At 38.5% G+C, this 27707-nt stretch overlaps 2 protein-coding genes and 1 pseudogene across 6 annotated transcripts in view; 2 read left to right on the top strand and 1 right to left on the bottom strand.

Moving 5' to 3' along the window:
• Positions 1–255: 255 nt before the first annotated feature.
• On the top strand, positions 256–1535 carry LOC784139 (heterogeneous nuclear ribonucleoprotein A1-like; annotated as a pseudogene).
• A 1074-nt stretch (positions 1536–2609) lies between these two features.
• On the bottom strand, positions 2610–13575 carry NDUFB3 (NADH:ubiquinone oxidoreductase subunit B3). Of its 2 annotated transcripts, none has more exons than XM_005202601.2 (3): positions 13156–13575; positions 5941–6082; positions 2610–2897 (listed from the first exon to the last, which is right to left on the bottom strand). In XM_005202601.2, exons 1-3 carry the CDS (start codon positions 13247–13249, stop codon positions 2741–2743), a joined length of 393 nt encoding a protein of 130 aa, XP_005202658.1. In that variant the 5' UTR covers positions 13250–13575; the 3' UTR covers positions 2610–2740. The 2 variants fall into 2 exon arrangements, with proteins under 2 accessions (XP_005202658.1, NP_788840.1); NM_176667.2 differs by lacking the exon at positions 13156–13575 and adding an exon at positions 13065–13107.
• HYCC2 (hyccin PI4KA lipid kinase complex subunit 2) overlaps positions 13484–27707 on the top strand; it is a 64107-nt gene continuing 49883 nt past the window's right edge. For 3 of the 4 annotated variants that reach the window (XM_002685507.7, XM_005202680.5, XM_059878769.1), the window contains exons 1-2: positions 13484–13519; positions 14320–14353. The gene's annotated coding sequence lies outside the window, so the exon portion shown is untranslated. Of the gene's footprint in view, positions 13965–14319; positions 14354–27707 lie in introns of all 4 variants that reach the window. The other variant, XM_005202681.5, reaches the window with a different exon arrangement.

The following is a 27707-nucleotide window of genomic DNA, read 5'->3' as shown; positions in this document are numbered from 1 at the left end:
TATTACCCATCTTCAGCAAGCTGAGTTTTAAGTCTAAACTATTAGGGATTTAATTAAAATTTGGAAATTCAATGACATGGGGAGAATGTCTATTGTTAGAAAATACAGGAAAAAATGTCAAACTTCTCACTATGTGAAAGAATTAGGACTAAAGAAAGAGTAGAAAGTATCATAAGAAAAACTAACACGATAGCTGCACATGTTATCATAAACAAGGCAGTCAAGTATTTTATAGTATAAGCTAGGTCCCTTACAGAGGATGGTAAAAGTAGCAAAGTCAACTCTTAAAAATCTGGGGACTTCTTTCTGCCCGTGGATGCCACGGAGAAAGCATTGTTGGAAGTCTCCACTCCCCAACCCTGCCCTGCCGTCATGTCTAAGTCAGAGTCTTCCAAAAGCCCCGAAGAGCTGCGGAAGCTCTTCATCAGAGGATTGAGCTTTGAAACAATCGATGAGAGTCTGAGCAGCCATTTTGAGTAATGGGGAAGGCTCACAGACTTGTGGTAATGAGGGTTCCAAACACCAAGCACTCCAGAGGCTTTGGGTTTGTCACATAAGCCATGGTGGAGAAGCCTTGCAGCCATGAATGCAAGGCCACACAAAGTGGATGAAAGAGTTGTGGAACCAAAGAGGGACGTCTCAAGAGGAGATTCTCAAAGACCTCATGCCCACTTAACTGTGAAAAAGATTTTTGTTGGTGGCATTCAAGAAGGCACTGAAGAACATCACCTGAGAAATAATTTTGAACAGTATGGGAAAATTGATGATTGAAATCATGACTGATCGAGGCAGTGACAAAAAGAGAGGCTTTGCTTTTGAAACTTTTGATGACCATGACTCCGTAGACAAGATTGTCATTCAGAAATACCACACTGTGAATGGCCACAACTGTGAAGTGAGAGAAGCCCTGTCTAAGCAAGAGATGGCTAGTGCTTCATCCAGCCAGAGACGTCGAAGTGGTTCTGGAAACTTTGGTGGTGGTCATGGAGGTGATTTCCGCAGGAATAACAACTTTGGTTGTGGAGGAAACGCCAGTGGTCGAGGTGGCTTTTGTGACTGCCATAGTGGTGGCGGATATGGTGGCAGTGGGGACGGTTATAATGGATTTGGTAATGATGGTGGTTATGGAGGAGGCAGCCCTGGTTACTCTGGAGGAAGCACAGAGGCTATGGAAGTGGTGGACAGGGTTATGGAAACCAGGGCAGTGGCTATGGTGGGAGTGGAAGCTATGACAGCTATAACAATTGTGGAAGTGGAGGTGGCTTTGGTGGTGGTAGTGGAAGCAATTTTGGAGGTGGTGGAAGCTACAATGATTTTGGCAATTACAATGATCAATCTTCAAATTTTGGACCCATGAAAGGGGAAACTTTGGAGCAGAAGTTCTGGCCCCTATGGTGGCGGAGGCCAATACTTTGCCAAACCATGAAACCAAGGTGGCTATGGTGGTTCCAGCAGTGGCGGTAGCTATGGCAGCAGCAACGGCAGTGGCAGGTTTTAATTACTGACAGAAAACAAAGCTTAGCAGTAAAGGAGAGCCAGAGAAGTAACAGGGAAGCTACAGGTTTCAACAGATTTGTGAATTCAACCAAGCACAGTGGTAGCAGGGCCTAGCTGCTACAAAGACATGTTTTAGACAATACTCATGTGTATGAGCAAAAAAACTTGCACTGTACTTGTGACTAATTGTGTAACAGGTTATTTTAGTTTCTGTTCTGTGGAAAGTGTAAAGCATTCCAACAAAGGGTTTTAATGTAGATTTTTTGCACCCATGCTGTTGATTGCTAAATGTAATAGTCTGATTATGACGCTGAATAAATGTCTTTTCTTTAAAAAAAAAAAAAAAATCTGGGAACTTCCTTGGTGGTCCAGTGGTTAAAACTCCATGCTTCCATGGCAAGGGACATGGGTTCAATCCCTGGTCAGGAAACTAAGATCCCACATTAAAAAAAAAAAAAAAAAAAAGAGTACACCTATGTTCATAGCACTATTATTTATAATAGCTAAAATGTGGCAGCAACTCAAGTGTCCATCAGCAATCTAAGTGTTCATTGATTAATGAATGGATAAGCAAAATGTGGTATATACATAAAACAGAATTATTATTCAGCCTTAAAAAGAAAGGAAATTCTGACATATGTAACATAGATGAACTTTGAGGACATTATACAAAATAAAATAAGCCAGTCATAAAAAGACAAATTCCGCATGTTTCTACATAGAGTAGTCAAAAATCATAGAGAAAGAAAGTAGAATGATGGTTGCCAGAGGCTGAGGGGGGGATGGGGGTTATTAATTAATTGGCATAGATTTTCAATTTTAAAAGATGAAAAGAGTTATAGAGATGGATGGTGGTAATGGTAGCACAATATTATGAATGTATTTAATGTCACTGACTGTTCACTTAAAAAAAACAAGATGGCAAATTTTATCACAGTTTTACACAATTTAAAAAAAGAAACCTATTAGAACATATCCATTTGTTCAAATATATGCTGGCTGTCAGTTATTTGCAGAATGTACTGCTGCCAGTACTCAACCTCTTATGTATTCTCCAAGCCAAACCTGATATGGCTCGACACACTTTTTTTAAGAATGAAAAAGCAGACTGGTACATGTTTTCTTATTTTATTAAATCTTACTAGTATTCCTTAAGGAATAAACACACAGGTGAGTAGGCTACAGTGAAGAAATCTTTTTATAAGAAAGTTAAGACATTAAAAGATATTTCCAGGTATTATCTTCAGTGATGTTTCTTATCTTTTTTCTGGGACTCCAGGTAATATTCAGCCCCTATAGCTACCACAAATGCAGCAAATCCCCACTTGAATCCTTTTAATAATGCTCCAACAAAGGAAACATTATTTGCAAAGCCACCCATGTATCTCCAAGCTTCATTGCTAGAGGGGAAAAAAAAAGGGGAAATTATAATCACATATGACTTATTCATTGAGTAAAATAAATTTGATTTTCACCTTTCTAACAGACTTAAATGCTACCTTATATAAGATAATTCAAGTGGATCACAACAGGAATTGTTCTGTGGTATAAGGTAAGTAGCTCTATATGCTCACATTTCATATATGAAATACAAGAAAAAGCACTTGATGGTTTCATATTTCAGTCATAATACTCAGAATGTTACAGAATTGTCAAATGCAAGACTCACCTTGGCCTATCCATCACAGGTCAGTTGTGTAGCTTTGCCCATGCAAAGAGGAAGTTAAGAGACTTAGGTATTAATCTTAGCTCTGCCACTTTACGAGATACACACCTTTTAGGCTCAATAAATTACTTAATCTGTCAGGGCCTATTTCTTCTACTCAGTAATGATTACTATCAACCTTATAGTGTCATTATAAAGATTAAACAGAGTAATATATGATGTATTTTGGCACAAAAAGTACTACTAGATACTACTATTACTATTCAATGAATCATTGCTTTCCCCTGTCATATAAGTCTGACTTTAGAAGATTAATTTCTTGCTCTGGCAATAGTTCTTTTGAGTATACAGAACACAGAGAGAAACAAATCAGAAAGCTCTACTGAGAAAAAGGGTCTATCACAAGTAAGGATAAATCATCCTACTTAATGATGCAAGACTGCATGCTTCCCCCAGTTAGGGACAAACTAGGATGTCCACATACACCACTTGTATTCAATATTATATTAGCAGTGTTAGACAGTGCAATAACTCAAGAAAAAAAATTGAAAGAAAAGTGTGGTCTTTGTAGATGAAATCATTTTCTATGAAGTAAATTCTAAGAAATCTCTGAGAAACATCTGCTAGAACTAAAAATTCAATTTAGCAAGGTAACAAGATAAAGTCAATATATAAAAAGAAATTATATTTTTATATACCAGCAATGAACACCTGGAAACAGAAGTTTAAAAATACTATTTATCATAGCATAAAAATATGGAATAATTCAGGATAAACTTAACAAAATATGTACAAGACTGTATAAAAACTGCTAAGAAAATTAAAGGGGATCTAAATTGTCCATGGACTAGATGATTCAATATTGTTAAGACATAAATCATCCTCAATCGAGCTGAAAGATGCAAGGCAATTCCAATTAAAATCCAAGCAGGGTTTTTTGCAGAAACTGAAAAGCTCATTCTAAAATGTAAATATAAATACAATGAACCTAGAATAGCTAACATTACCTTTTTTTAAAAATCAGACATCTCATTTTATACTATCTGATCTGAAGATAAGTGTCGTATTGACAAAAGTTAGACATATTGATCAAGGTAACAAAAAGAATCCAGAAATAGTCCACACAGATATTGTCAATAGATTTTTGACAATGGTGTCAAGGTCAACTAATAGGGAAAGACAGTCTTTTAATATACAGTGCTAGAACTGGATGTTTATGTGCAAAAACTTTAACCTTCATCCTTATCTCATATGACATTAAAAATTAACTCAAAATGGATCATATACCTAAATGGAAGAAAGAACACTATAAAAGCTTCCAGAATAAAGATTAGGAAAATCTTGGGATGCAAAAAGCACAAACCATAAAAGAAAAAAATGTTAAATTGGGACTTCATCAATATTTAAAACTGTCTTAAAGACGTTATTAAGAAAATGAAAAGATAAGTCATACTCTGGGAAAAAATCTACAAAACTTTTATCTGATAAAGGACTTGGGGACTTCCCTGGTGGCCCAGTGGTTAAGGCTCTGTGCTTCAACACAGAAGGCCTGGGTTTGATCCCTGGTTGGGGAACTAAGATTCCCACATTCAGTGGGACCAAAAATAAATAAATAAATAAATAAAATCATTTAAAGCAACATATATATACTCTTATAATTCAACAAAAGAAAAACATTCTGATAAATAAAATGGGCAAAAGATCTGAATAGACATTGCACCAAAGAAAAAATACAAATGGAAAATAAGCATATGAAAAGATTCTCATGATCTTCATTCTTCATGGAAATGCAAATTAAAACCAAAGAGATGTTACTATCACATTCACTAGAATGGTTAAAATTAAAAGGCTGATAATACCAAGTATTTTTTTTTTGGCCACACCACAGGGCATGCTGGATCTTAGTTCCCCAGCCAGGGATTGAACCCACACCCCCTACAATGGAAGCACAGAAGCAGAAGCATGGAGTCTTAACCACTGGACTGTCAGGAAAGACCCGATACCAATTATTAATGAGGACACTGAACAATTGAAATTCTCATACATTGCTGGTTGAGAATGCAAAATGGTACAACCATTTTATAAAACAGTTTGGCAGTTTTTCATTTAAAAAACAAAACAAAACAAAAAAACACTTTTCAAATGATTCCGAAATCCCACTGTTAGGTATTTATCCAAGAGAAATAAAAGCGTATGCTCACACAGATTTGTACTTGAATGTTTAGAGCAACTTTACTCATAATAGCCCAAAACTGATAACCCAGATGGAACTGGTGAACAGTAAACAAAATGACGTATATGCATAAGTGGAGCAGTACTCAGCAATAAAAAAGTAAGAAACTATGCTATAAGTTAACAATGTACCTGAGTCTCAAAAGCACTATGCTAAGTAAAGGTGGCCAGAACAAAAGGTTATAGATTGTATAATTCCAATTGCATGAAATTCTGGAAAAAGCAGATCAAGGGTTGCCAGGATCCAGAGGCAGGATTGCACTGAGTACAAAGGATCATGAGGGAGCTTTTTGGTATGCTAGAAGTATTCTGTATCATGACTGTGGTAGTGGTCACATAACCGTACATATCTGTCAAAATGCACAGAATGATACATTTAAAATAGGGTCAATTTTACTGTAAGTGATATTTTAATAAAGCTGATCTTAAAACTTAAATGTAAAAAGACATTTTCACTGATTTTTTTTTTAAAGAATATATTGAAAAGGAACATAGATAGTCTTTCTCTAGGATAAATTCTATCTAAATCATTTGACTGTTCTTACCGGCCCCATGGATCCCTTAGTCCTCGTGCGGCCAGTTTCTCTTGGACAGTTTCTAATGGTGTCCCTTCTATCTTCCATTGTTTATAATCTGGAAGTTCCATTTTACTAGGACCATGTTCATGTCCATGTCCGTGGGCCATGTCTATAGAAAAAGTTAATTTAAGGGAGAAATACATACATTACAGATATCAAGTACTCAAGTTTACTTTTTTTTTTAAGGCAAAACATTTAAAGTGACTTTTAAAAAGAGAGCCAATACTTGAAAACTTGAAGTTAAGAAATTTTATTAAAGTGTCTTATTACATAACTAGTAAATGTTCACTGTTTAGAAATGTACATACACGAGATATAAAAAGAGCCCATCACTAAAAGAAAACATTTACTATTTGGTTTCTTTCTTAATTATAATAATAGCAAACACTTACCATGCCCTATGTGCCAGGTGCACTATGTTAAAGCGATCTAAGTGTCGACTCTGTTACAGTCTTCCTAAAACAACTCTTTGAACTTAGATTACTATTATTATCTTCATTTTATAGGTGAAGCCAAAGAGGCTCCAAGAAGCTAAGTACCTTCCTGAGGGAAACAAAAACAGTCAATGGTACAGCTGGGCTTTGAACCTTAAAGCTTCGTTTCAGAGCCCTCACACCTAACTTTTAAGCAATCCTGTCTACTTTTTTTTTTAGTCTTTCACAGTGCATGAATATGTATAATAAAATATCGTACATACTGTTTCGTTACTTGCTTTCTTCAGACAATTTTTTAAAACTGCAGTATTACTATGGTTAATATATACAGATCACATGAACTTTTTCTGTGAAGAGCCACACAGTAAATATTTTAGGCTTTGTTGGTCACGAGATAAAATCAAGGATATTATGTAGATACTTATATAACAGGAGAGAAAACAAATTTCCATAAATATCTTACTGATATAATTCAAAATATAACAGCTGAGTATAATTTTTGTAATACAAGTCTTCTGATGAAAAAAAAAATGCAATTCCCTTTCAGTGGGTAACATTTTGTTTAACTGGGGCTCAAAGTTTAGTGTTCCTTAGTATCAAATTGATTGTAAATGTTCATCTGTAGAAATTCTTCTTAGCTCACTGGCCACATAAAAACAGGCAATGGGCTGAGTTTGGCCAGCAGGCTGTAGTTTGCTGACTCTTGTAGTGGATCAACAGAGACTTTTAAAAACAATTTTTATTGAAATATAGTTGACCTACATGTGTTGGGCTTCCCCAGTGGCTCAGTGGTAAAGAATCCACCTGCAATGCAGGAGATGTGGCTTCAATCCCTGGGTTGGGGAGATTCCCTGGAGAAGGAAATGGCAACCCACTCCAGTCTTTTTGCCTGGGAAATCCCAAGGACAGAAGAGTCTGGCAGGCTATAGTCCATGGGGTCGCAGAGTCATACATGACTTAGCGACTAAACACACGCGCACACACACACTATGTTGTGTTAGTTTCATGTGTGCAGCAAAGTGATTCAGATATATACATACATGCTGCTGCTACTGCTGCTAAGTCGCTTCAGTCGTGTCCGACTCTGTGCGACCCCATAGACGGCAGCCCACCAGGCTCCCCCGTCCCTGGGATTCTCCAGGCAAGAACACTGGAGTGGGTTGCCATTTCCTTCTCCAATGCATGAAAGTGAAAAGTGAAAGGGAAGTCGCTGAGTCGTGTCCAACTCTTAGCGACCCCATGGACTATAGCCTACCAGGCTCCTCCGTTAAGTATTCTCTATTTTATATTCTCTTCCATTAACAGAGTCCTTAGGACCCCCTTTTAATTGATAAGTTTGCTTAAATAAAATTGCCCCCAATAGGTATATAAAGATTTCAGTTTTCTAGTGTTATTTTTAAAAATAATACAGAAATAAACTTGAGCTCAGTCCCCAGCTATATTGTTATGAATTTCAAATTACGAAGGTATAAATTAATAATGCTATACTGTAATTTGTGTAAGATTAGCAGTAGCAATTCTATAATCACTGCTTTCCAGAAATAAAACCAAACCAAATAATTATTACCGTTTTGTCTGCATTTATAACTATAAACAAACCCAATAATAAGGCAGGATTCCTACACTGCATTTTAGAAGACAGGTAATTATTAGATAGTGTATACTAAAGACATATTATGTGAAGCACTCATTTCATTAAACAATAGTTCCCAGAATATGGGGGACAAAATTGTACAAAGTAATTTTTACAAATCAGCCAACACTTAATGTTTTTATTTATAGACATTAAATTGGTTTAAAACATTATTTAAATTTATTTAAAACGTTATGTTGATGATTTCACTTAAAGAATAAAAACCAATACCCAACAAACACAAGTTAAAACTACAACATTCACAGCTTTGAATAAAACATTTAATCCATTATTTCATTACCGTTCGGTGGATTCAATAATATAAAGGAAACAAATTATGGTTTCAGATTTCAGTCTGACTTTTGAGATTCAATACATTATCACAAAAGAAATACTTTTAGAAGCATTTAATTATAATGATAAAATGTTGGCTTCTTCAGATTATGTTTTAAAAAAGTTTTTAAATTTATTTTTAATTGAAAGATAGGATAATTACAATATTGTGTTGGTTTCTGCCACATATGAACATGAATCAGCCATAGGGATACATATGTCCCCTCCCTTTTACATATACATGAGCCTCCCTCCCACCTCCCACCCCATCCCACCACTCTAGGTTGTCAAAGAGCCCTGGTTTGAGTTCCCTGAGTAAAAAAAAAAAAAAAAAAAATTTAAATAATGTTTCATTCCAAAAATCTTTGGATTACAAGGCAAATTCTTTTTTTGGAAATACCAATTCTAGAACATTAAACCTACTAAAGTATCAATGTACTTTAGAAGAAAATACAAAACCAAAGGTTAATTTTTTATTAAAAAACTTGATTTTTAAAATAAAAATTGATATATTACTATGGTATGAAGGCTATCTCAAAGTTATAATACTACTATGCTCAAAATATTAATTTGGAAGATAAATCTTTGAAAAAAAAGTAAGTATACACGAACACTCATTCTCCTAAACTAATTTCCTCTAATAAATTCAATGTATTTTCTCTTCTATCTAATTAAAATACTTCAGAAAGAGTCCCTTCATAGGGATTTACTAAATATTTCAACAAATTTTCAAAAAGAACAAAAAGTTGAACAATATTTTTAGGGAAGCTTCATTTACTCTTAAAAATTATTTCTACTTCACAATAGCCATAAATCAAACAATGATATCCTGATCTTGGAATTCTACTGAAATGCAGACTTTGGTGCTGTACAGATCTGGTATTAAACCCTGAGTGCACCATTAACAGCTGCAAAATCCTGGTCAAATCATTTTAATCTTGCTGAACTTTAGTTTCTTCATATAACATGAAGTTAGAACCAACCTTGCAAGACTGTAAGAACACACTGTGATGATGTGACTTCCACTTTCACACTCAGGTAGTAAGAATGCAATTTAACACAACCACTGTAAAAAACTTTGGTATGACCCAGAAAAGTAAACATTTGAATATCGTGCATGTGTGCATGCTCAGCTGTGTTGACTCTGTGCGACCCCATGGACTGTAGCCTGCCAGGCTCCTCTGTCGATGGAACTCTCCAGGCAAGAATACTGTGGGTTGCCATTTCCTCCTCCCTCAGGGGATCTTCCCAACCTAGAGATAGAATCTGCATGTCCTGCACTGGCAGGTTGATTTTTGTTTTGTTTTGTTTTTTTTAACAACTGAGCCCCATGGGAAGTCCCTTGAATATCTTATGGCCTAGCAATTCCAGTCATAGGCACTGTGTTTTTATATATATAAACAGCATATTCTGTAAGGATAAAATAAAATACATCAATTTTGAAGACAGCATGAAGAAAATGCATTTCATTAGTAGCTTTTAATACTGAGTACATCTTAAAATGATAGTATTTTGAATATATATACTGGGCTACATAAAATATACTATTAAAAATAATTTTATGTTTCTTAACCAACACAACATTGTAAAGCTATTACCCTCAAATTAAAAGCAAATAAATTTTAAAAATTAATTTTGTTTTTTTATACTTTTTTAATATGGCTATTAGAAAATTTTAAGTATGTGGTACTTAAAATAACCACAGTATTATATCTGCATTAGACAGCACTGCTCTAGAGAAACTCTTGCATCTGTATAACAGTTTTATATTATAAGAATCTTTCTAGTCATATTATTTATGCTTGCCCCAAACTGTAAACAACTCAAATTTACAACCATGGAAGAGTATGAATGAATTTCACAAACAATGAGCAAGAAGTGAGTCAGAAAAAATATATATAACTTTTAATGTCATTTATATAAATGAAAAAAAAAACCTAACAATTCATTTTTTAGGAATGCATCATGGAAAAAATTTAAGTGAAACAAGTACATGATTATTATAAGTTAGGAGAGTGGTTACCTCCTGGTGGAGATGGAATCACAGAAACTCATTCACAGAACTTCTAAGGCAGTGTTTTTCAAAGTATTGTAATTACTGTACCCTAAAAGAGCTTTTTTAGACCTTTTTGTCCCTGTTAATCATGTTCTCACCTTACCCCTCCACATGAAATTTTAATACTCCAGTTTATGTACTATGGCTTTTTGGAGGGCCATAAACCATTGTATTGTTAATATCTCTAAGGGGTTTTTTTTGCCCTCTCACCCCTACCCAACAAGAACCAATTTTCACTGACTTAAAGACAATCATCTCTGTTGAGAATGCATATTTTAAACTTTTGGCAATGCTTTATTTTTTAACCTGAAGGTTGGTAAATAGCTGGGGAAACAATGGAAACAGTGACAGACTTGATTTTCTTGGGCTTCAAAATCACTGCAGATGGTGACTGCAGCCATGAAATTAAAAGATGCTTGCTCCTTGGAAGAAAAGCTATGACAAATGTAGACAGCATATTAAAAAGCAGAGACATTACTTTGCCAACAAAGGTCCGTCTAGTCAAAGCTATGGTTTTTCCAGTAGTCATGTATGGATATGAGAGTTGGACCATAAAGAAAGCTGAGTGCCAAAGAACTGATGCTTTTGAACTGTGGTGTTGGAGAAGACTCTTGAGAGTCCCTTGGACTGCAAGGAGATCAAACCAGTCCATCCTAAAGGAAATCAGTCCTGAACATTCACTGGAAGGACTGATGCTGAATCTCAAACTCCAATATTTTGGCCACCTGATGCAAAGAACTGACTCCCTGGAAAAGACCCTGATGCTGGGAAAGATTGAGGGCAGGAGGAGAAGGGGACGACAGAGGATTAGATGGTTGGATGCCATCACTGACTCGATGGACATGAGTTTGAGCAAGCTCCGGGAGTTGGTGATGGACAGGGAAGCCTGGTGTATTGCAGTCCATGGGGTCGCAAAGAGTTGGACACGACCGAGTGACTGAACTGAACAGGATCAATTGTTTGCTTGATTATAATGTTTACATGTACTTATGCTTTATATAGCCTTCTTATATGTATTAGGCTCCTCTGTCCATGGGATTTTCCAGGCAAGAACACTGGAGTGGGTTGCCATTTCCTTCTCCATCTGCTATGTATATGTCACAATAAAAATTAAAATTAGATAAAGTGACTTAAACTGTGTCAAGGAGTCAGTAAGAAGTGATTAATTTCCATTTCAGAGCTGCTCAAATAAGAACAGCACGGAAATTAGTTCAACAAGGAAAGAACATGTAATCACTAATTTTTTTTCCCCACCTCATTCTATCTATGTATGAAGTGAACCTATAAGTTTGGTGAAGATCAACCTCCACTAAAGGGAGCTGGCTCTAGTACAGGAAGAGTGCAGGCATACTTTCCCTAAGAAGGAAATAAATGGGTAATGCCACTTACAATATACATAATTTCACAGTTTACTAAAGACCTTGAAGTATATGTTTCAATTTCTCATTTAAAAAATTGTGGTTACCATAGGAAAATTAGAAAATTAAAGACAAATGAACTGGTTTCACCTTTAGTGTCCCTTCCAGTCCCTGCATCTGTGTATAGGCATTTAAAAAGTGTAATCACACTAAACATTAATGTGATGACTTTGTATCACCTTTTCACTTTAACTCTGTATCATAAACATTCATGCCAGAAAAACCTTATTTAAAAGTTACTACAGGGACCTCCCTGGTGGTCCAGTGGTTTAGAATCTGCCATGCAATGCAGAGCAACTAAGCCTGGTGTGCCACAACTGCTGACTGCCACAACACTGACCCCAAACACTGCAACGAAAGGTCACGCACGACACAACAAAGATCCCATGTGCTGCAACTAAGGCCCGACTGCAACCAGATAAATAAATATTAAATCTTCAAAAAAAACCAAATAAATCAAATTATACTATACATCCCAGGTGGCTCAGCTGTAAAGACTCCGCCTGCAATGCAGGAGATGCGTGTTGGAGCCCTGGGTCAGGAAGACCCCTTGGAGGAGGAAATGGCAATCCAGTCCAGTAATTTGTCAGGAAAATCTCCCACGGATAGAGGAGCCTGGTGGGCTACAGTTCATGGGGTCGCAAAGAGCCAGAGACAATTGAGCAACTGCCATGTGGCTCAGCGGTAAAGAATCCGCCTGCAATGCAGGAGATGCGGGTCCTGGGTCGGGAAGATCCTCTGGAGAAGGAAATGGCTACTCACTCCAGTATTCTTGTCTGGGAAATTCCATGGACAGAGAAGCCTGGTGGCAACTGTCCATGGAGTCGCAAAAGAGCCGGACACGAGTTAGCGACTAAAGAACAACAAACACAGGTTCGTGACGCAGGCATTGTAAATTTACAAACTTTCAATTCGAGGATGGTTGTGCCATCATTCGATTCAAAGGTAAACCAAAAAACACGGGGTGAGGGATGTTGAGGGTGGCAGAGGAGGGAAAAAAGGGTCTGGACTTAACTACACTGATTTCTCACTGCATCCTTCTACAGCCACCCCTCACTACTCCAGGACTTCATAGTTCTCTCCTGCTAGTTCTTCGATTCTTTCCCTCTTGAGCACTCTCATCATCCTCCATTTAGTCTCTCCCTTTTGACAATCCTCAGAATAGAGTCTCGTTCTTATTCCCGAGCGAGAGATCTCCCAACAGCTCCCCAATTTACCTGACAGCAATCTGACCTCTCAGGACACTCAAGATTCACCCCTCTAGCCAGAGGCAACCGGAAACGGAAGTTGTCACCTCGAGTTACTTACGGCAGGAAACCAGAGGATAAATTAAACATTCTTGCCCTGGGTCACTGATTCCTGGACCAGTGGAGGTGACATGAAGCAGGCCTGAAGTGGACATTTCCCCCGCATATCTGTGTATCTGTAGTTTGTCCGAGGTAAGGGAAACTGTGGAGGACAGAGGGTGGGGAAGACGCGACGTCGTCCTTGCTAGGAGGCCGGAATCTTCAGACGCTGCACAGGGGGAGGGCCGCAGGCATTCTGCTACCAATCAGCGGCACCGTTGTTGGAGCGTGGAATCACCTAATGAGAGGGCGGGTTGTTGCGCTGCAGTTGGCAGGCTGCTGCGGGAGGCGGTGGCGGTAAGAAGCCGGAGGCAGCGGGGTGACAGGTAGGCGGCGGCGCTGTCTTTGGGGGACGCGGAGTGCCAGATAGGAAGGATTTTCTTCTTCTCCGGCCACAGGAGCTATAGACGGGATCTGCCGAGAGTGGTCTGGGAAGGCGTTAGCCCTAGTTTTGGTGGTTCCGGAACCACTAGGAGATAGGTAGCCGCTTGGAAGGGTCGCGAGGAGAAGCAGCCGAGGCGGGTGGAGGCTGAGCCCTGCGGGGCGACGTGGGAGCCTCGGGCGTGGGGGGCTGCGGTGGCGCTGGCGGAGACCGGAGAGAGGCGGGAGCAAGACGGTGTTGTGAAGGCTGGAGGAATTCCTTGTATGGAGCTCAGAGAGAGAAGAGGACGCGGCATTGCAGACACCTGAGAGAAATCCTAGGGTTTGCTTCTACTAGGGCCATTTCTCAGAGTGGAAACGGGGGTAGCGGTGAAGAAAGATATATTGGCGGTGAGATACTTGAGACTCTTTATAGCTATACATTATGTAACCCTTGGCTGTTATTTACCCAAACAACTAGGTTGTCCCTCCTGGGAAGAGGAGGTCTTGCAACCTATTAATGTGTCTGAGTAGTTTTTTCTTTTTTTTTCCCGTTGGTTTGACTGTTTTCTATCCCGGCAGGCTCTGTGGGCGAAGAACCATGAAGGATAGAGTAGTCACGAAGAGCTTATCCCAAATATGGACTTGGGTTGAGAGATGTGTTAGTTTGAGATGAGCGTGGCCAGGTTCACGTTTTGTAGTTCGTGAATTTGTTTTAAGGGTCAGGACTGACTACAATTTTCTTTTTTTTTTTCCAAATCTTAAGGGAAGTGGAGACGCTCAAAAATCTATAGCAGAAGGTAAGTGCAACTTGGAAAATGACTAGAAAATTAGTTGGTAATTTTTTTTTTTTTACTCCCTAAATGTTGTGGACGTTAGAGACTGAAAATGAGATGGTGGTCTGATTTTGGTGGGGGGTTGGGGGAGAAGGGGAAGTTATTTTAAGTACTTTGCTCCGTAAGTCTGGGAAACTAGTTAGGAATTATTTATTTATTAGGTTTAAAAAGTATGTCCTTTGACCCTCTCCGATAGAGGTAAACTGTGTTTACAGATATAATTCTAAGTTTCTGTCACTCATTTGCACTTTGAAATGTAGAATTAAAATGGAATTCCATTCACTGTGTATTATGGAATGACACACTATGTTAAAAACTTGATTTTTTATAGCTTATTGGGAAGCAGTTTTAAAAGAGGCATTGTACATTTCTAAAATGTAAGCTGATTGAAATGTTGCTTTTAGCTTAAGACTATAAAGACTAATGTAGTATTTATTAGCAAGTATATAATTTTCCTGAGCTTTTTTTAATACTGCATGTCAGAAGAACTTTCCAAAATTCTTTTTTTTCCTATTATTGATGATTTATATTAGTATATCCCAGAAACTAAATTAGAAACTTTTTTTCTCTAATTGTCATTTGGTAAAGAGTGTTGGATCATTAAGAGTTTGTTCCGAAATGTTTAAGGATATTTATCAGTATTTCAGATAAAATTTTGATACTTGGTATTTCATTCTTCTTTATCATTTGGCAGGAATAATACTCAGTCACAAAGAACAGTTCTGCTTCTATTTTAGGTGCAGTTCTGTAGTGTGAGTACCTATGAACAAATCTCTGCTTTCATGCAGGTTATGTGTATCTTGTGTGTATATGTATGTGTTTCTTCTTATTATGTAACCAGCCTACTAGAGATGTCTTAGAGAATGGCTGATTCTAAATGGCCAGTAGGTGTCATTGTTGAATGCAATAAAGTTGAACATTGAATAGGAAAAAAGCAAGTGATTTAAGGGACACTAATCCAAATTAGAATATAATAATAACTGGCTGATTATTTATATGTGATTAGAAATTATCTTTTCTAGTACATTTCAGTATTGAAGCTGTTTGTAAGGGATTTGAAACAAAGGCCGTGAAGAAGTATAATTGTTTGCTCGAAAATGGACCTTGAAAGCCTGTTTTTCTAATCCAGCTCTTAAACTGTCTTGACAAGCAATATGGATTAGGATTGTTTTTTTTTTCATACAGTTTTGGTGTTCTGTAGTAGTTTATTAGGTTTTAGAACGATTAAGGTTTTTAGCTTGACTGGGTTTTATAATAGAAAAATAATGCTACATAATGAAAAACTAAAATAATAAAATATGAGCAGGAAGTCTCCAAACAGGTTATCAGTTGCACAAAATAATACTTTGTTATTGTTCTTTTAATGCAAGAACAGAGGAATTTTTGTCTTTCTTTTTCTATGGCTTAGTTTATTTTGATGTCCAAAATAGCTTCTTTTTACATTTTTATCTGACTAGTAGACTGTGTGTTTTTCTCAGGATGATGGGCTGAACATTCATCTAAAATGTAATATAATGGGTTCTGAAGGGAGCTGGCACAGAAAACTCTAGGCTGCTTAGGGCTGCTGTTAGTACAGCCCCTTACCTGCTATGCTTTCTGCTGTGCTCTTGCCGCTTTGTAGCTCTGCTTCTTTTGTTTGCTATTGATACAGTGTTTAAAAACACGATTGGAAAATATTCAAAAAATTTTAAAAAGCAGAGTTGGACCTAATTCAGGAATTCTCCATGAAAGTGAGGAGTTACATATATATCAGAATAATCTTAAGAGTTAAAAGAAAAAAAGGTACACATGCATATCCATTATATCATCTCCACTTTGCTGAAGAATCTTAGTAGTAGGTAGAATATGAGGAAGGTAGATATATTTTGAAGGAAAAATAAATCCCCTAGATAATACAGTTTACCACAGGCTTCCACTTGAGAATCATGTATCTCATTTAAGGCTCTCCCAATGTGGTGTGAACCAGAACAGTAGTTTTAGCTTGAGACAAAGGGCTTCTAAATCTATCAATATATTATAGCTCAATAAATTTTTACCACTTATTGTCATAACTGGGATGGATTTTCTAGCCAGGAGCTAAAGTTGCCAGAAATAAAAATTGAGCTGAATGTTTTGGTTGGAATTAGTTTTTACTTGGCACTTAGCTCCTTTACATAAACCAATCTAATTTCTTGCATTATTCAAACCTGTTCTCTTAATGTCTCTGAAAGCTATCTAGTTCTAAAACTAGAATTGAGAAATAAGAATTTGAAGTTTCTTCTTTTTGGTTGTGCTGGGTCTTTGTTGCTGCACAGGCTCTTTAGTTGTAGAGATCAGGAGCTACTCTCTAATTTTAGTGCGAGGGCTTCTCATTACGGTGCCTTCTCTTGTTTTGGAGTGTGGGCTCTAGGGCTTCAGTAGTTGTGGCTCCCAGGCTGTAGAGCACAGGCTCAATAGTTGTGGTGCAAGGGCTTAGTTGCTCTGCGGCATGTGGGATCCTCCCAGATCAGGGATCAAACCCTTGTCTCTGGAATCGGCAGGTGGATACTTTACCACTGAGCTACCAGGGAAGCCTGGAAGTTTTCTTGATGAAAGGGATTTTCTTGCAATATTGCTATGATATGATGAAGATATAGACTTATCTTTTGGTAAAAAAAAAAAAATATATATATATATATATATAAAAACTTGAAATTGTGAATGTGTTGACTTTGACACAGGATATGTTTAGAAATTCATGATTCATCCTTATAAATCCTAGATGTTCTATTTAGGTGTTTGTCTTCCTAACAGGTATGACAGATATGAGAAAAAATAAATGTGTGGACTTTATTTTTGGAGAAAGGAGTAAAAAACTCAATTATGTAATATATTAAGAGGTGTGACTTTGTTTATAAAATTATAGTTCTTTCTCAGTTTGAGATACAACTGCAAAAAAATGTAGTCATAAAATAATGGTATGTGGCACTTAAATTGTTAAATGGCAAAGCATGAATTCCATAATAGTTATTTTATTCTATTGCAAAATACTGAACTTCCAAAAAGGTTTGAATCAAACTTATCTATCACTTTTATCATTATGAATCCTTGGCTTTTTTTATTGGGGTATAATTGACATTATCCATTGACCCTTGGTATTGCTTGATTCTTATTTAGCTCCTAAGATTTGTCAGTTTACCTCTTTAAATTCCTTTCTGCATATCTTTTTTTGGTAAAATGGGTGGAGGGAGTTGGATGCTGAGAGAGGAGTGAAATTTATGCTTTTTACGTATTCTTTTGTACTGAGGCTTAATTTTATTTTTTAATTGACTTTTTAGAGTAGTTTTAGGTTCATAGCAAAATTGAGTATAAAATACAGAGATTTCCTATACACCCTTTCACACATGCATGGCTTCCAATACACCCCACAGAGTGGTGCATTTGTCACAGTTGATGAGCCCACATTGACATCACCCAAAGTCCATGGTTTACACTAGGGTTCAGTTTGGGTGTTGTACACTGTATGGGTTTGGACAAATGTATACTGACATATTAAGACTTTTTAATCAGCTTGTATTCCTTTTATATTTCTTTTTAAATGAGACAGAGAGTGGGGGAGGGGAAAGTATATTACTCTATACCTTATACTTTATAATAGCATTGTAAAACTGATAAAGTGGACATGAAGTGCTGTAAGATCTAAAGTTAATATGAATCTGCGGTCTGTCACAGTACCTACTGTTTTATTGTTTGTGGGGAGAAAAACTAAAGGGAATGATTATTTCTGTTCTTCAGGGTTCTGTTGTCAGATCTCTTGTCATTTTCTACCCTGTCTCTCTGATGTTACTCAGCATATAAATGTGATGATTCTCAAATCTCTGTCTCTAACCAGAGTTTTTCTTGATACCTAGTTCTGTTTTGTAATCTAATTGCCTGCAAGATGGGAATGATCATGCAGATCAGACTGTGCACGTGTGCTCAGTCATGTCTGACTGTTTGAGACCCCATGGACTGTAGCCTGCCAGGCTCCTCTGTCCCTAGGATTCTCCAGGCAAGAATACTGGAGTGGGTTGCCATTTCCTCCTCCAGGAAATCTTCCCAACCCAGGGATCAAACCTGCATCTCCTACATTGGCAGGTGGATTCTTTACTGCTGTGGCACCTAGGAAACCCTGCATATCCCCTAAATACAGCATATCTAAAGTTCGATTCATATTTTATCATCTATCTAATGTGCTGAAGCTGGAACCTAGTGTTAGTCTTGACACTTTATTCATATACCCCTCATCTGAGCAATGCTAGGTTCTGTTGACTCTACCTCCATACTGTTTCTTTGATTCCATTTATTTCTCTCAGTTTCTACAACCGCTGGAAACAGTGTGAAGAGTTAGGACCTAGAGGCAGATTATCTAGATTAGAATCCCAGCTTCACCATTTATAGCTTCAGTTTCTTTGAAAAAACAGAGTTGTACAACCCAGAAACTGCACTACTGAACATTTATTCCAGGGAAATTGAAGCGTAAACTCATATAAAAACCTGTACCTGAATGTTCATAGCAATTTTATTCCTAGTCTCCAAAAATTGGAAACAACCCAAATGTTTTTCAAACATATGAGTGCAAACATCTTGGACCTTCTAACTCAGTCAACCTTTCAGGTGGATTCAGCTGCATGAGAGAACCAAGTGAAACCAACAAGGAACTGTTTAGCCAACCTGCAAATGTTTGCACTCGCATGTTTGCACATGGTGCTGGCTGTTCATTAAAGGGCTTCATTTCTTCTCAGTGTGGCTTCTCATCCTCTGGTAGGCTAGTTTGGCATCCTTACAGGGCATTCTTAAGGTAGCCTTCTAATAAGGTAAAGGTGGAATCTGTAAGGCTGCAAGGCCTCTTTGAGGATTAGGCTTTGGAACTTATTTAATAGCCCTTCCACCGTATTCTATTGGTCGAAGAAGTTCACTAAGCTAGACCAAATTCAAGGGAGTGGAGAAATAGAAAAGGACCTTTCTCTCCATCAGTTTAGGCTGCTATAGTAAAGTACCATAGACTGGGTGGTTTAAACAACAAACATTTATTTCTTACAGTTCTTGAACTTGGGAAGTCCAAGATCAAGGTGCCAGAAAATTTACGGCAGCTGGCAGACTGTCAGAAAATTTAATGACCCATTTCCTATATCTGAGATGGCTGCCTTCTCATTGTGTTTTAACATGTGAGAGAGCTCACTGGGGATCTTTCTTATAAGGGCACTAATCCCATTCATGAGATGCTACCCCATGAGCTAATCGTCCCCCCCACCAAAGGCCCCACCTCCTAATCACATTGGGGGTTAGTATTTCAGTATATGAATTTTCAGTTCAGTTCAGTCGCTCAGTCGTGTCCGACTCTTTGCGACCCCATGAATTGCAGTACGCCAGGCCTCCCTGTCCATCACCAACTCCCGGAGTTCACTCAAACTCACGTCCATCAAGTCGGTGATGCCATCCAGCCATCTCATCCTCTGTCGTCCCCTTCTCCTGCCCCCAATCCCTCCCAGCATCAGAGTCTTTTCCAATGAGTCAACTCTTCGCATGAGGTGGCCCAAGTATTGGAGTTTCTGCTTTAGCATCATTCCTTCCAAAGAACACCCAGGACTTACCTCCTTTAGGAGGGACTGGTTGGATCTCCTTGCAGTCCAAAGGACTCTCAAGAGTCTTCTCCAACACCACACTTCAAAAGCATCAATTCTTCGGCGCTCAGCTTTCTTCACAGTCCAACTCTCACATCCATACATGACCACTGGAAAAACCACAGCCTTGACTAGACAGACCTTTGTTGGCAAAGTAATGTCTCTGTTTTTCAGTATGCTATCTAGGTTGGTCATAACTTTCCTTCCAAGGAGTAAGCGTCTTTTAATTTCATGGCTGTAGTCACCATCTGCAGTCATTTTGGAGCCCAAAAATATGAAGTCTGACACTGTTTTCACTGTTTCCCCATCTGTTTCCCATGAAGTGATGAGACTGGATGCCATGATCTTAGTTTTCTGAATGTTGAGCTTTAAGCCAACTTTTCACGCTCCACTTTCACTTTCATCAAGAGGCTTTTGAGTTCCTCTTCACTTTCTGCCATAAGGATGGTGTCATCTGCATACCTGAGGTTATTGATATTTATCCCGGCAATCTTGATTCCAGCTTGTGCTTCTTCCAGCCCAGCGTTTCTCATGATGTACTCTGCATAGAAATTAAATAAGCAGGGTGACAATATACAGCCTTGACATATTCCTTCCCCAATTTGGAACCAGTCTGTTGTTCCATGTCCAGTTCTAACTGTTGCTTCCTGACCTGCATATAGGTTTCTTAAGAGGCAGGTCAGGTGGTCTGGTATTCCCATCTCTTTCAGAATTTTCCACAGTTTATTGTGGTCCACACAGTCAAAGGCTTTGGCTTAGTCAATAAAGCAAAAATAGATGTTTTTCTGGAACTCTTTTGCTTTTTCCATGATCCAGCGGATGTTGGCAGTTTGATCTCTGGTTCCTCTGCCTTTTCTAAAACCAGCTTGAACATCGGGAAGTTCACGGTTCATGTATTACTGAAGCCTGGCTTGGAGAATTTTGAGCATTACTTTACTAGCATGTGAGATGAGTGCAATTGTGCAGTAGTTTGAGCATTCTTTGGCATTGCCTTTCTTGGGGATTGGAATGAAAACTGACCTTTTCCAGTCCTGTGGCCACTGCTGAGTTTTCCAAATTTGCTGGCATGTTGAGTGCTGCACTTTCACAGCATCATCTTTCAGGATTTGAAGTAGTTTAGATGGAATTCTATCACCTCCACTAGCTTTGTTCGTAGTGATGCTTTCTAAAGCCCTCTTGACTTCACATTCCAGGATGTCTGGCTCTAGGTGAGTGATCACACCATCGTGATTATCTTGGTTGTGAAGCTCTTTTTTGTACAGTTCTTCTGTGTATTCTTTCCACCTCATCTTAATATCTTCTGCTTCTGTTGGGTCCATACCATTTCTGTCCTTTATCAAGCCCATCTTTGCATGAAATGTTCACTTGGTATCTCTAATTTTCTTGAAGAGGTCTCTAGTCTTTCCCATTCTGTTGTTTTCCTCTGTTTCTTTGCATTGATCACTGAGGAAGGCTTTCTTATCTCTTCTTGCTATTCTTTGGAACTCTGCTTTCAGATGGTTATATCTTTCCTTTTCTCTTTTGCTTTTTGCTTCTCTTCTTTTCACAGCTATTTGTAAGGCCTCCTCAGACAGCTATTTTGCCTTTTTGCATTTCTTTTCTATGGGGATGGTCTTGATCCCTGGCTCTTGCACAATGTCACAAACCTCTGTCGATAGTTTATCAGGCACTCTATCTTCAGATCTAGTCTCTTAAATCTATTTCTCACTTCCACTGTATAAACATAAGGGATTTGATTTAGGTCATACCTGAATGGTCTAGTGGTTTTCCCTACTTTCTTCAATTTAAGTCTGAATTTGGCAATAAGGAGTTCATGATCTGAGCCACAGTCAGCTCCTGGTCTTGTTTTTGCTGACTGTATAGAGCTTCTCCATCTTTGGCTGCAAAGAATACAATCAATCTGATTTCTGTGTTGACCATCTGGTGATGTCCATGTGTAGAGTCTTCTCTTGTGTTGTTGGAAGAGGGTGTTTGCTATGACCAGTGCGTTCTCTTGGCAGAACTGTATTAGCCTTTGCCCTGCTTCATTCCATATTCCAAGGCCAAATTTCCTGTTACTCCAGTTGTTTCTTGACTTCCTACTTTTGCATTCCAGTCCCCTATAATGAAAAGAACATCCTTTTGGGGTGTTAGTTCTAAAAGGTCTTGTAGGTCTTCATAGAACCATTCAACTTCAGCTTCTTCAGTGTTACTCGTTGGGACATAGACTTGGATTACTGTGATATTGAATGGTTTGCCTTGGAAACGAACAGAAATCATTCTGTCGTTTTTGAGATAGCATCCAAGTACTGCATATCAGACTCTCTTGGTGACCGTGATGGCGACTCCATTTCTTCTCAGGGATTCCTGCCCGCAGTAGTAGATATAATGGTCATCTGAGTTAAATTCACCCATTCCAGTCCATTTTAGTTCGCTGATTCCTAGAATGTCGACTTTCACTCTTGCCATCTCCTATTTGACCACTTCCAGTTTGCCTTGATTCATGGACCTGACATTCCAGGTTCCTATGCAATATTGCTCTTTACAGTATCGGACCTTGCTTCTATCACCAGTCACATCCACACCTGGGTATTGTTTTTGCTTTGGCTCCATGCCTTCATTCTTTCTGGAGTTATTTCTCCACTGATCTCCAGTAGCCAATTGGGCACCTACTGACCTGGGGAGTTCCTCTTTCAGTATCCTATCATTTTGCCTTTTCATACTGTTCTTGGGGTTCTCAAGGTAAGAATACTGAAGTGGTTTGCAACACAAAAATTCAGTCTATAATAGTCCACAGAGAAACCAGATTATTTTCTATTTTCTTAATGTATGGATGAAAAACAACCCAAAAAATTATACAGTCACTATAAAAATGTGAAAATTTTTGTAGCTTTAACAAAAATAAAAACACAATTACCAATGACATAAAATGGCAAGCCAAGAAGAACAGGTTCAAAATCTTTATGAAGTAGAATATTGATCATAATATGAGAGAATCAGCCTTATCAAACTGTTGTGCTACAGTAGTATTTCTTGGAAATTTGAAGGGGTTAATATGTAGAAAATTCACTGGTTTTTATTTGAACAGGTTTTAAATAGCTGATTTAACATTTTCTGTTAAAATGCTTATTTTTCCTAACCTCTTATTTTCATATAATTTGGTTTTGGCCAGTCACCATAAGTCACATTACTTTTCTAGAACATAACTCCTAAATGTTGGCAAGAAATTATAGTACTGTACTATGCAGTCTTTAAAGTGTAGTAAACTATTATAAACACCCTCCATCTGAGCTATAATAGTGGTGTACTTTCATAGAGTGGATTCTTTAGTCAGTCTTGCTTCCTATACTCCCCCCACAACTGCCCACCCCACCCCCCATTTCAGTGGAGATGAACACTTTATTAGCATTGAAGCATAACTGAGATGGCTTATTGGTATCTTAGACCATAGATGTGTTGCTGGAATCTCTTTCTTACCTTACCAGATAGGAATTGTTTGGGCTGCTAGAGAGAGAGACAAGAAATAACCATTGCTTAAATAAGATAGTAGTTAATTTCTTTGTCTTGTAAAAACAAATTCAAAAATAACAATCTAAGACTGATAGAGCAGCACCATAGGCTTGTCAAGGACCAGTCTCATTGTCTTTTTCCTTTGCCATCCTTAGCATGTGGCTTCTGTTTTCAAGATCACAGAATGGTTGCTGTATATCCAGCTGTCATATCCATGATCTAGGCAGAAGAAAGGAGGAAGAAAAGCAGAAGATAAAAGGGGCATACCTTTCATCTTTTAAGAAACCTTTCTAGGGATTTCCCTGGTAGGCCAGTAGTTAGGACTCGGTGCTTTCACTGCCATGGACCCGGGTTAAATCCCTGATTGGAGGACTAAGATCCTGCAAATCATGTGGCGTGGCCAAGGGGGGAAAAAAGGAAAGAGAGAAACATTTCTGTAACTCTGATCTTGATGACCAAAACTTAGTCATTTGGCCATATATAGCTGTAAATAAGATTCAGAAATAGCTTTAGCTGACAGTATAGACTAGATCATTGCAAATGGAGTGTGGATCTGTATCAGATGGGAACTAGTAAATCTTTATACTTGCCTCCCTGTCTCCTGAAGGGCTTCCCAGGTGGCTCTGATGGTAAAGTATCTGTTTGCAATGCAGGAGACCTGGGTTCGAACCCTGAGTTGGGAAGATCCCCTGGAGAAGGGAATCGCAGCCCATTCCAGTTTTCTTACTGGAGAATCCCATGGACAAAGGAGCCTGGCGGGCTACAGTCCAAGGGATCACAAAGAATCGGACATGACTGAGCGACTTCACTTTCACTTTTCACTTTCATGAATTGGAGAAGGAAATGGCAACCCATTCCAGTGTTATTGCCTGGAGAATCCCGGAGATGGGGGAGCCTGGTGGGCTGCCGTCTGTGGGGTCGCACAGAGTCGGACATGACTGAAGTGACTTAGCAGTGGATGGAATTGAAATTTGGGGGAGAATGGATACATGTATATGTATAGTTGGGTCCCTTTGCTGTTCACCTTCACTATCACAACATTGTAAAAAAAAAAAAAAATTGCCTGCTTCAAAGACACAAAGATATTTTGCTATGGGTTTTTTTGGTTTGTTTACTTTCATTTTTAGATCTACATTCTATTTGGAATTTATTTTTGTGAATTGTGTAAGGTTAGAGATCATGATACAATATTTTCTATAGGGATATCCAGTTGACCCTGCATCTTTTATTTAAAAGACCCTTTTCCCAAATGCACTGCAATTTGCCTTTGTCATAAATCAGACAATCTTACTTGTATGTGACTGTCTAGGCTTTACTTTTTCATTGGTAAGTTTTAGTTACTATACTTGTACAGTTAATTACTGTGGCTTTACAATAGGTTTTAATATTTTGGAGTGGAGTCCTCCAATTTTTGTTTTTAAAGGTTGCCTTGGTTATTCTTAGCTCCTTGTATTTCCATAGGGATTTCAGAATCAGCTTGTCAATCTGTCTTTTAAAGGAGAGCAGTGGGATTTTGATTAAGATTGCTTTGAAACTAGAAATCAGTTAGGGGAGAACTGATGTTTTTACTGTGAGCTGCCAAACTGTGAACGTGATATGGCCTTCAGTTTATCTCTCAGAAATGTCTTCTTGTTTTCAGTATACTGGTCTTGCATATCTTCTGTTAGATTTTTCTCTCTCTCTCTTTTTTTAATGCTATTGGGAGTTGCATTTTTATTTATTTGTTTAGTTTCTTTCCTTTTTTTTTTTTTTTTTAAGTTTTTTAGCCATGCTTTATGGTGTATGGGATCTTAGTTTCCCAACCAGGGATCAAACCCATGTCCCCTGCATTTAGAGCATGGAGTCTTAACCACTGGACCGACAGAGAAGTCCCTGATTTTGGCTTTAATATCTTCTTTGACCCATAGATGGTTCAGTTCAGTTCAGTTCAGTTCAGTCGCTCAGTCGTGTCTGACTCTTTGCAACCCCATGGACTGCAGCACGCCAGGCTTCCCTGTCCATCACCAACTCCCAGAACTTACTCAGAACTCATGTCCATTGAGCTGGTGATGCCATCCAGCTGTCTCATCCTCTGTCGTCCCCTTCTCCAGCATCAGGGTCTTTTCAGATGAGGTGCAATCAGGTAGCCAAAGTATTGGAGTTTCAGCATCAGCATCAGTCCTTCCAATGAATATTTAGGACTGATTTCCTTCAGAATGGACTGGTTTGGTCTTGCAGTCCAGGGGACTCTCAAGAGTCTTCTCCAACACCACAGTTCAAAAGCATCAATTCTTTGGTGCTCAGCTTTCTTATGGTCCAACTCTCACATCCATACATGACTACTGGAAAAACCATAGCTTTGACTAGACGGACCTTTGTTTACAAAGTAATATCTCTACTTTTTAATATGCTGTCTAGGTTGGTCATAGCTTTTCTTCCAAGGAGCAAGTATCTTTTAATTTCATGGCTGCAGACACCATCTGCAGTGATTTTGGAGCCCCCAAAAATAAAGTCTCTCACTGTTCCCATTGTTTCCCCATCTATTTTCTGTGAAATGATGGGACTGGATGCCATGATCTTTGTTTTCTGAATGTTGAGTTTTAAGCCAACTTTTTTGCTTTCCTGTTTGACTTTCATCAAGAGGCCCCTTAGTTCTTCTTTGATTTCTGCTATAAGGTGGTGTCATCTGCATCATCATCGTCAATTAGTTGCTAAGTTGTGCCCAATTCTTGTGACCCCATGGACTGTGGCCTGCCAGGATCCTCTGTCCATGGAATTCTCCAGGCAAGAATATTGGAGTGGGTTGCCATTTCCTCCTCCAGGGGATCTTCCCGACCCAGGAATAGAACCCAGGTCTCCTGCATTGCAGGCAGATTCTTTACCAATTGAGCTATAGTATTTCTCGCAGCAGTCTTGATTCCAGCTTGTGCTTCATCCAGCCCAGCTTTTCACATAATGTACTCTGCATGTAAGTTAAATAAGGAGGTGACAGTATACAGCCTTGACGTACACCTTTCCCAATTTGGAACCAGTCTGTTGTTCCATGTCCAGTTCTAACTGTTGCTTCTTGACCTGCATACAGATTTCTTAAGAGGCAGGTCAGGTGGTCTGGTACTCCCATCTCTTGAAGAATTTTCCACACTTTGTTGTGATCCTGCACAGTCAAAAGTTTTGACGTAGTCAATAAAGTAGAAATAGATGTTTTTCTGGAACTCTCTTGCTTTTTGGATGATCCAGTGGGTGTTAGCAATTTGATCTCTGGTTCCTCTGCCTTTTCTAAATCCAGCTTGAACATCTGGAAGTTCACGGTTCACGTACTGTTGAAGCCTGCCTTGGAGAATTTTGAGCATTACTTTGCTAGTGTGTGAGATAAGTGCAATTGTGTGGTAGTTTGAACATTCTTTGGCATTTCCTTTCTTTGGGATTGGAATGAAAACTGACCTTTTCCAGTCCTGTGGCCACTGCTGAGTTTTCCAGATTTGCTGGCATATTGAGTGCAGCACTTGCACAGCATCATCATTTAGGATTTGAAATGGCTCGACTGGAATTCCATTACCTCCTAGATTTGTTCGTAGTGATGCTTCCTAAGGCCCCCTTGACTTTGCATTCCAGGATGCCTGGTTCTAGGTGAGTGATCACACCATTGTGGTTAACTGGGTCATGAAGATCTTTTTTATATTGTTCTTCTGTGTATTCTTGCCACCTCTTCTTAATATCTTCTGCTTCTGTTAGGTCCATACCATTTCTGTCCTTTATCGAGTCCATCTTTGCATGAAATGTTCCCTTGGTATCTCCAGCAGATCTTCCCAACCCAGGGATCAAACCCAGGTTTCCCGCATTGCAGGCAGATCCTTTACCAGCTGAGCCACGAGGGAAGCCCTTTTATTTATTATTGTTATTTTAATTATCATTAGTTATTGTTAATTATGGGCTTCCCTGGTGCCTCAGTTGATAAAGAATTCACCTGCAATGAGGGAGACCTGGGTTCTGTCCTTGGGTTGGGAAGATCCCCTGGAGAGGGGAACAGCTACCCACTCCAGTATTCTAGACTGAAGAATTCTGAGACAGAGGAGCCTGGCAGCCTACAGTCTGTGAGGTCACAAAGAGTCAGACATGACTGAGCGATTATTGTTATTTATTAATTACTGTAGTTAAAGAACATTCTCTGAATTATTTACTGTAGTTAAAGAACATACTCTGAATTACTTAGTTTTCCTATCATTTGCCCT

This window comes from Bos taurus, chromosome 2 (assembly GCF_002263795.3).
Source record: "Bos taurus isolate L1 Dominette 01449 registration number 42190680 breed Hereford chromosome 2, ARS-UCD2.0, whole genome shotgun sequence".
Classification (NCBI taxonomy): Eukaryota; Metazoa; Chordata; class Mammalia; order Artiodactyla; family Bovidae; genus Bos; species Bos taurus.
Note: the sequence above shows the minus strand (reverse complement) of the source record. Positions and strands in the feature narration are given on the sequence as shown.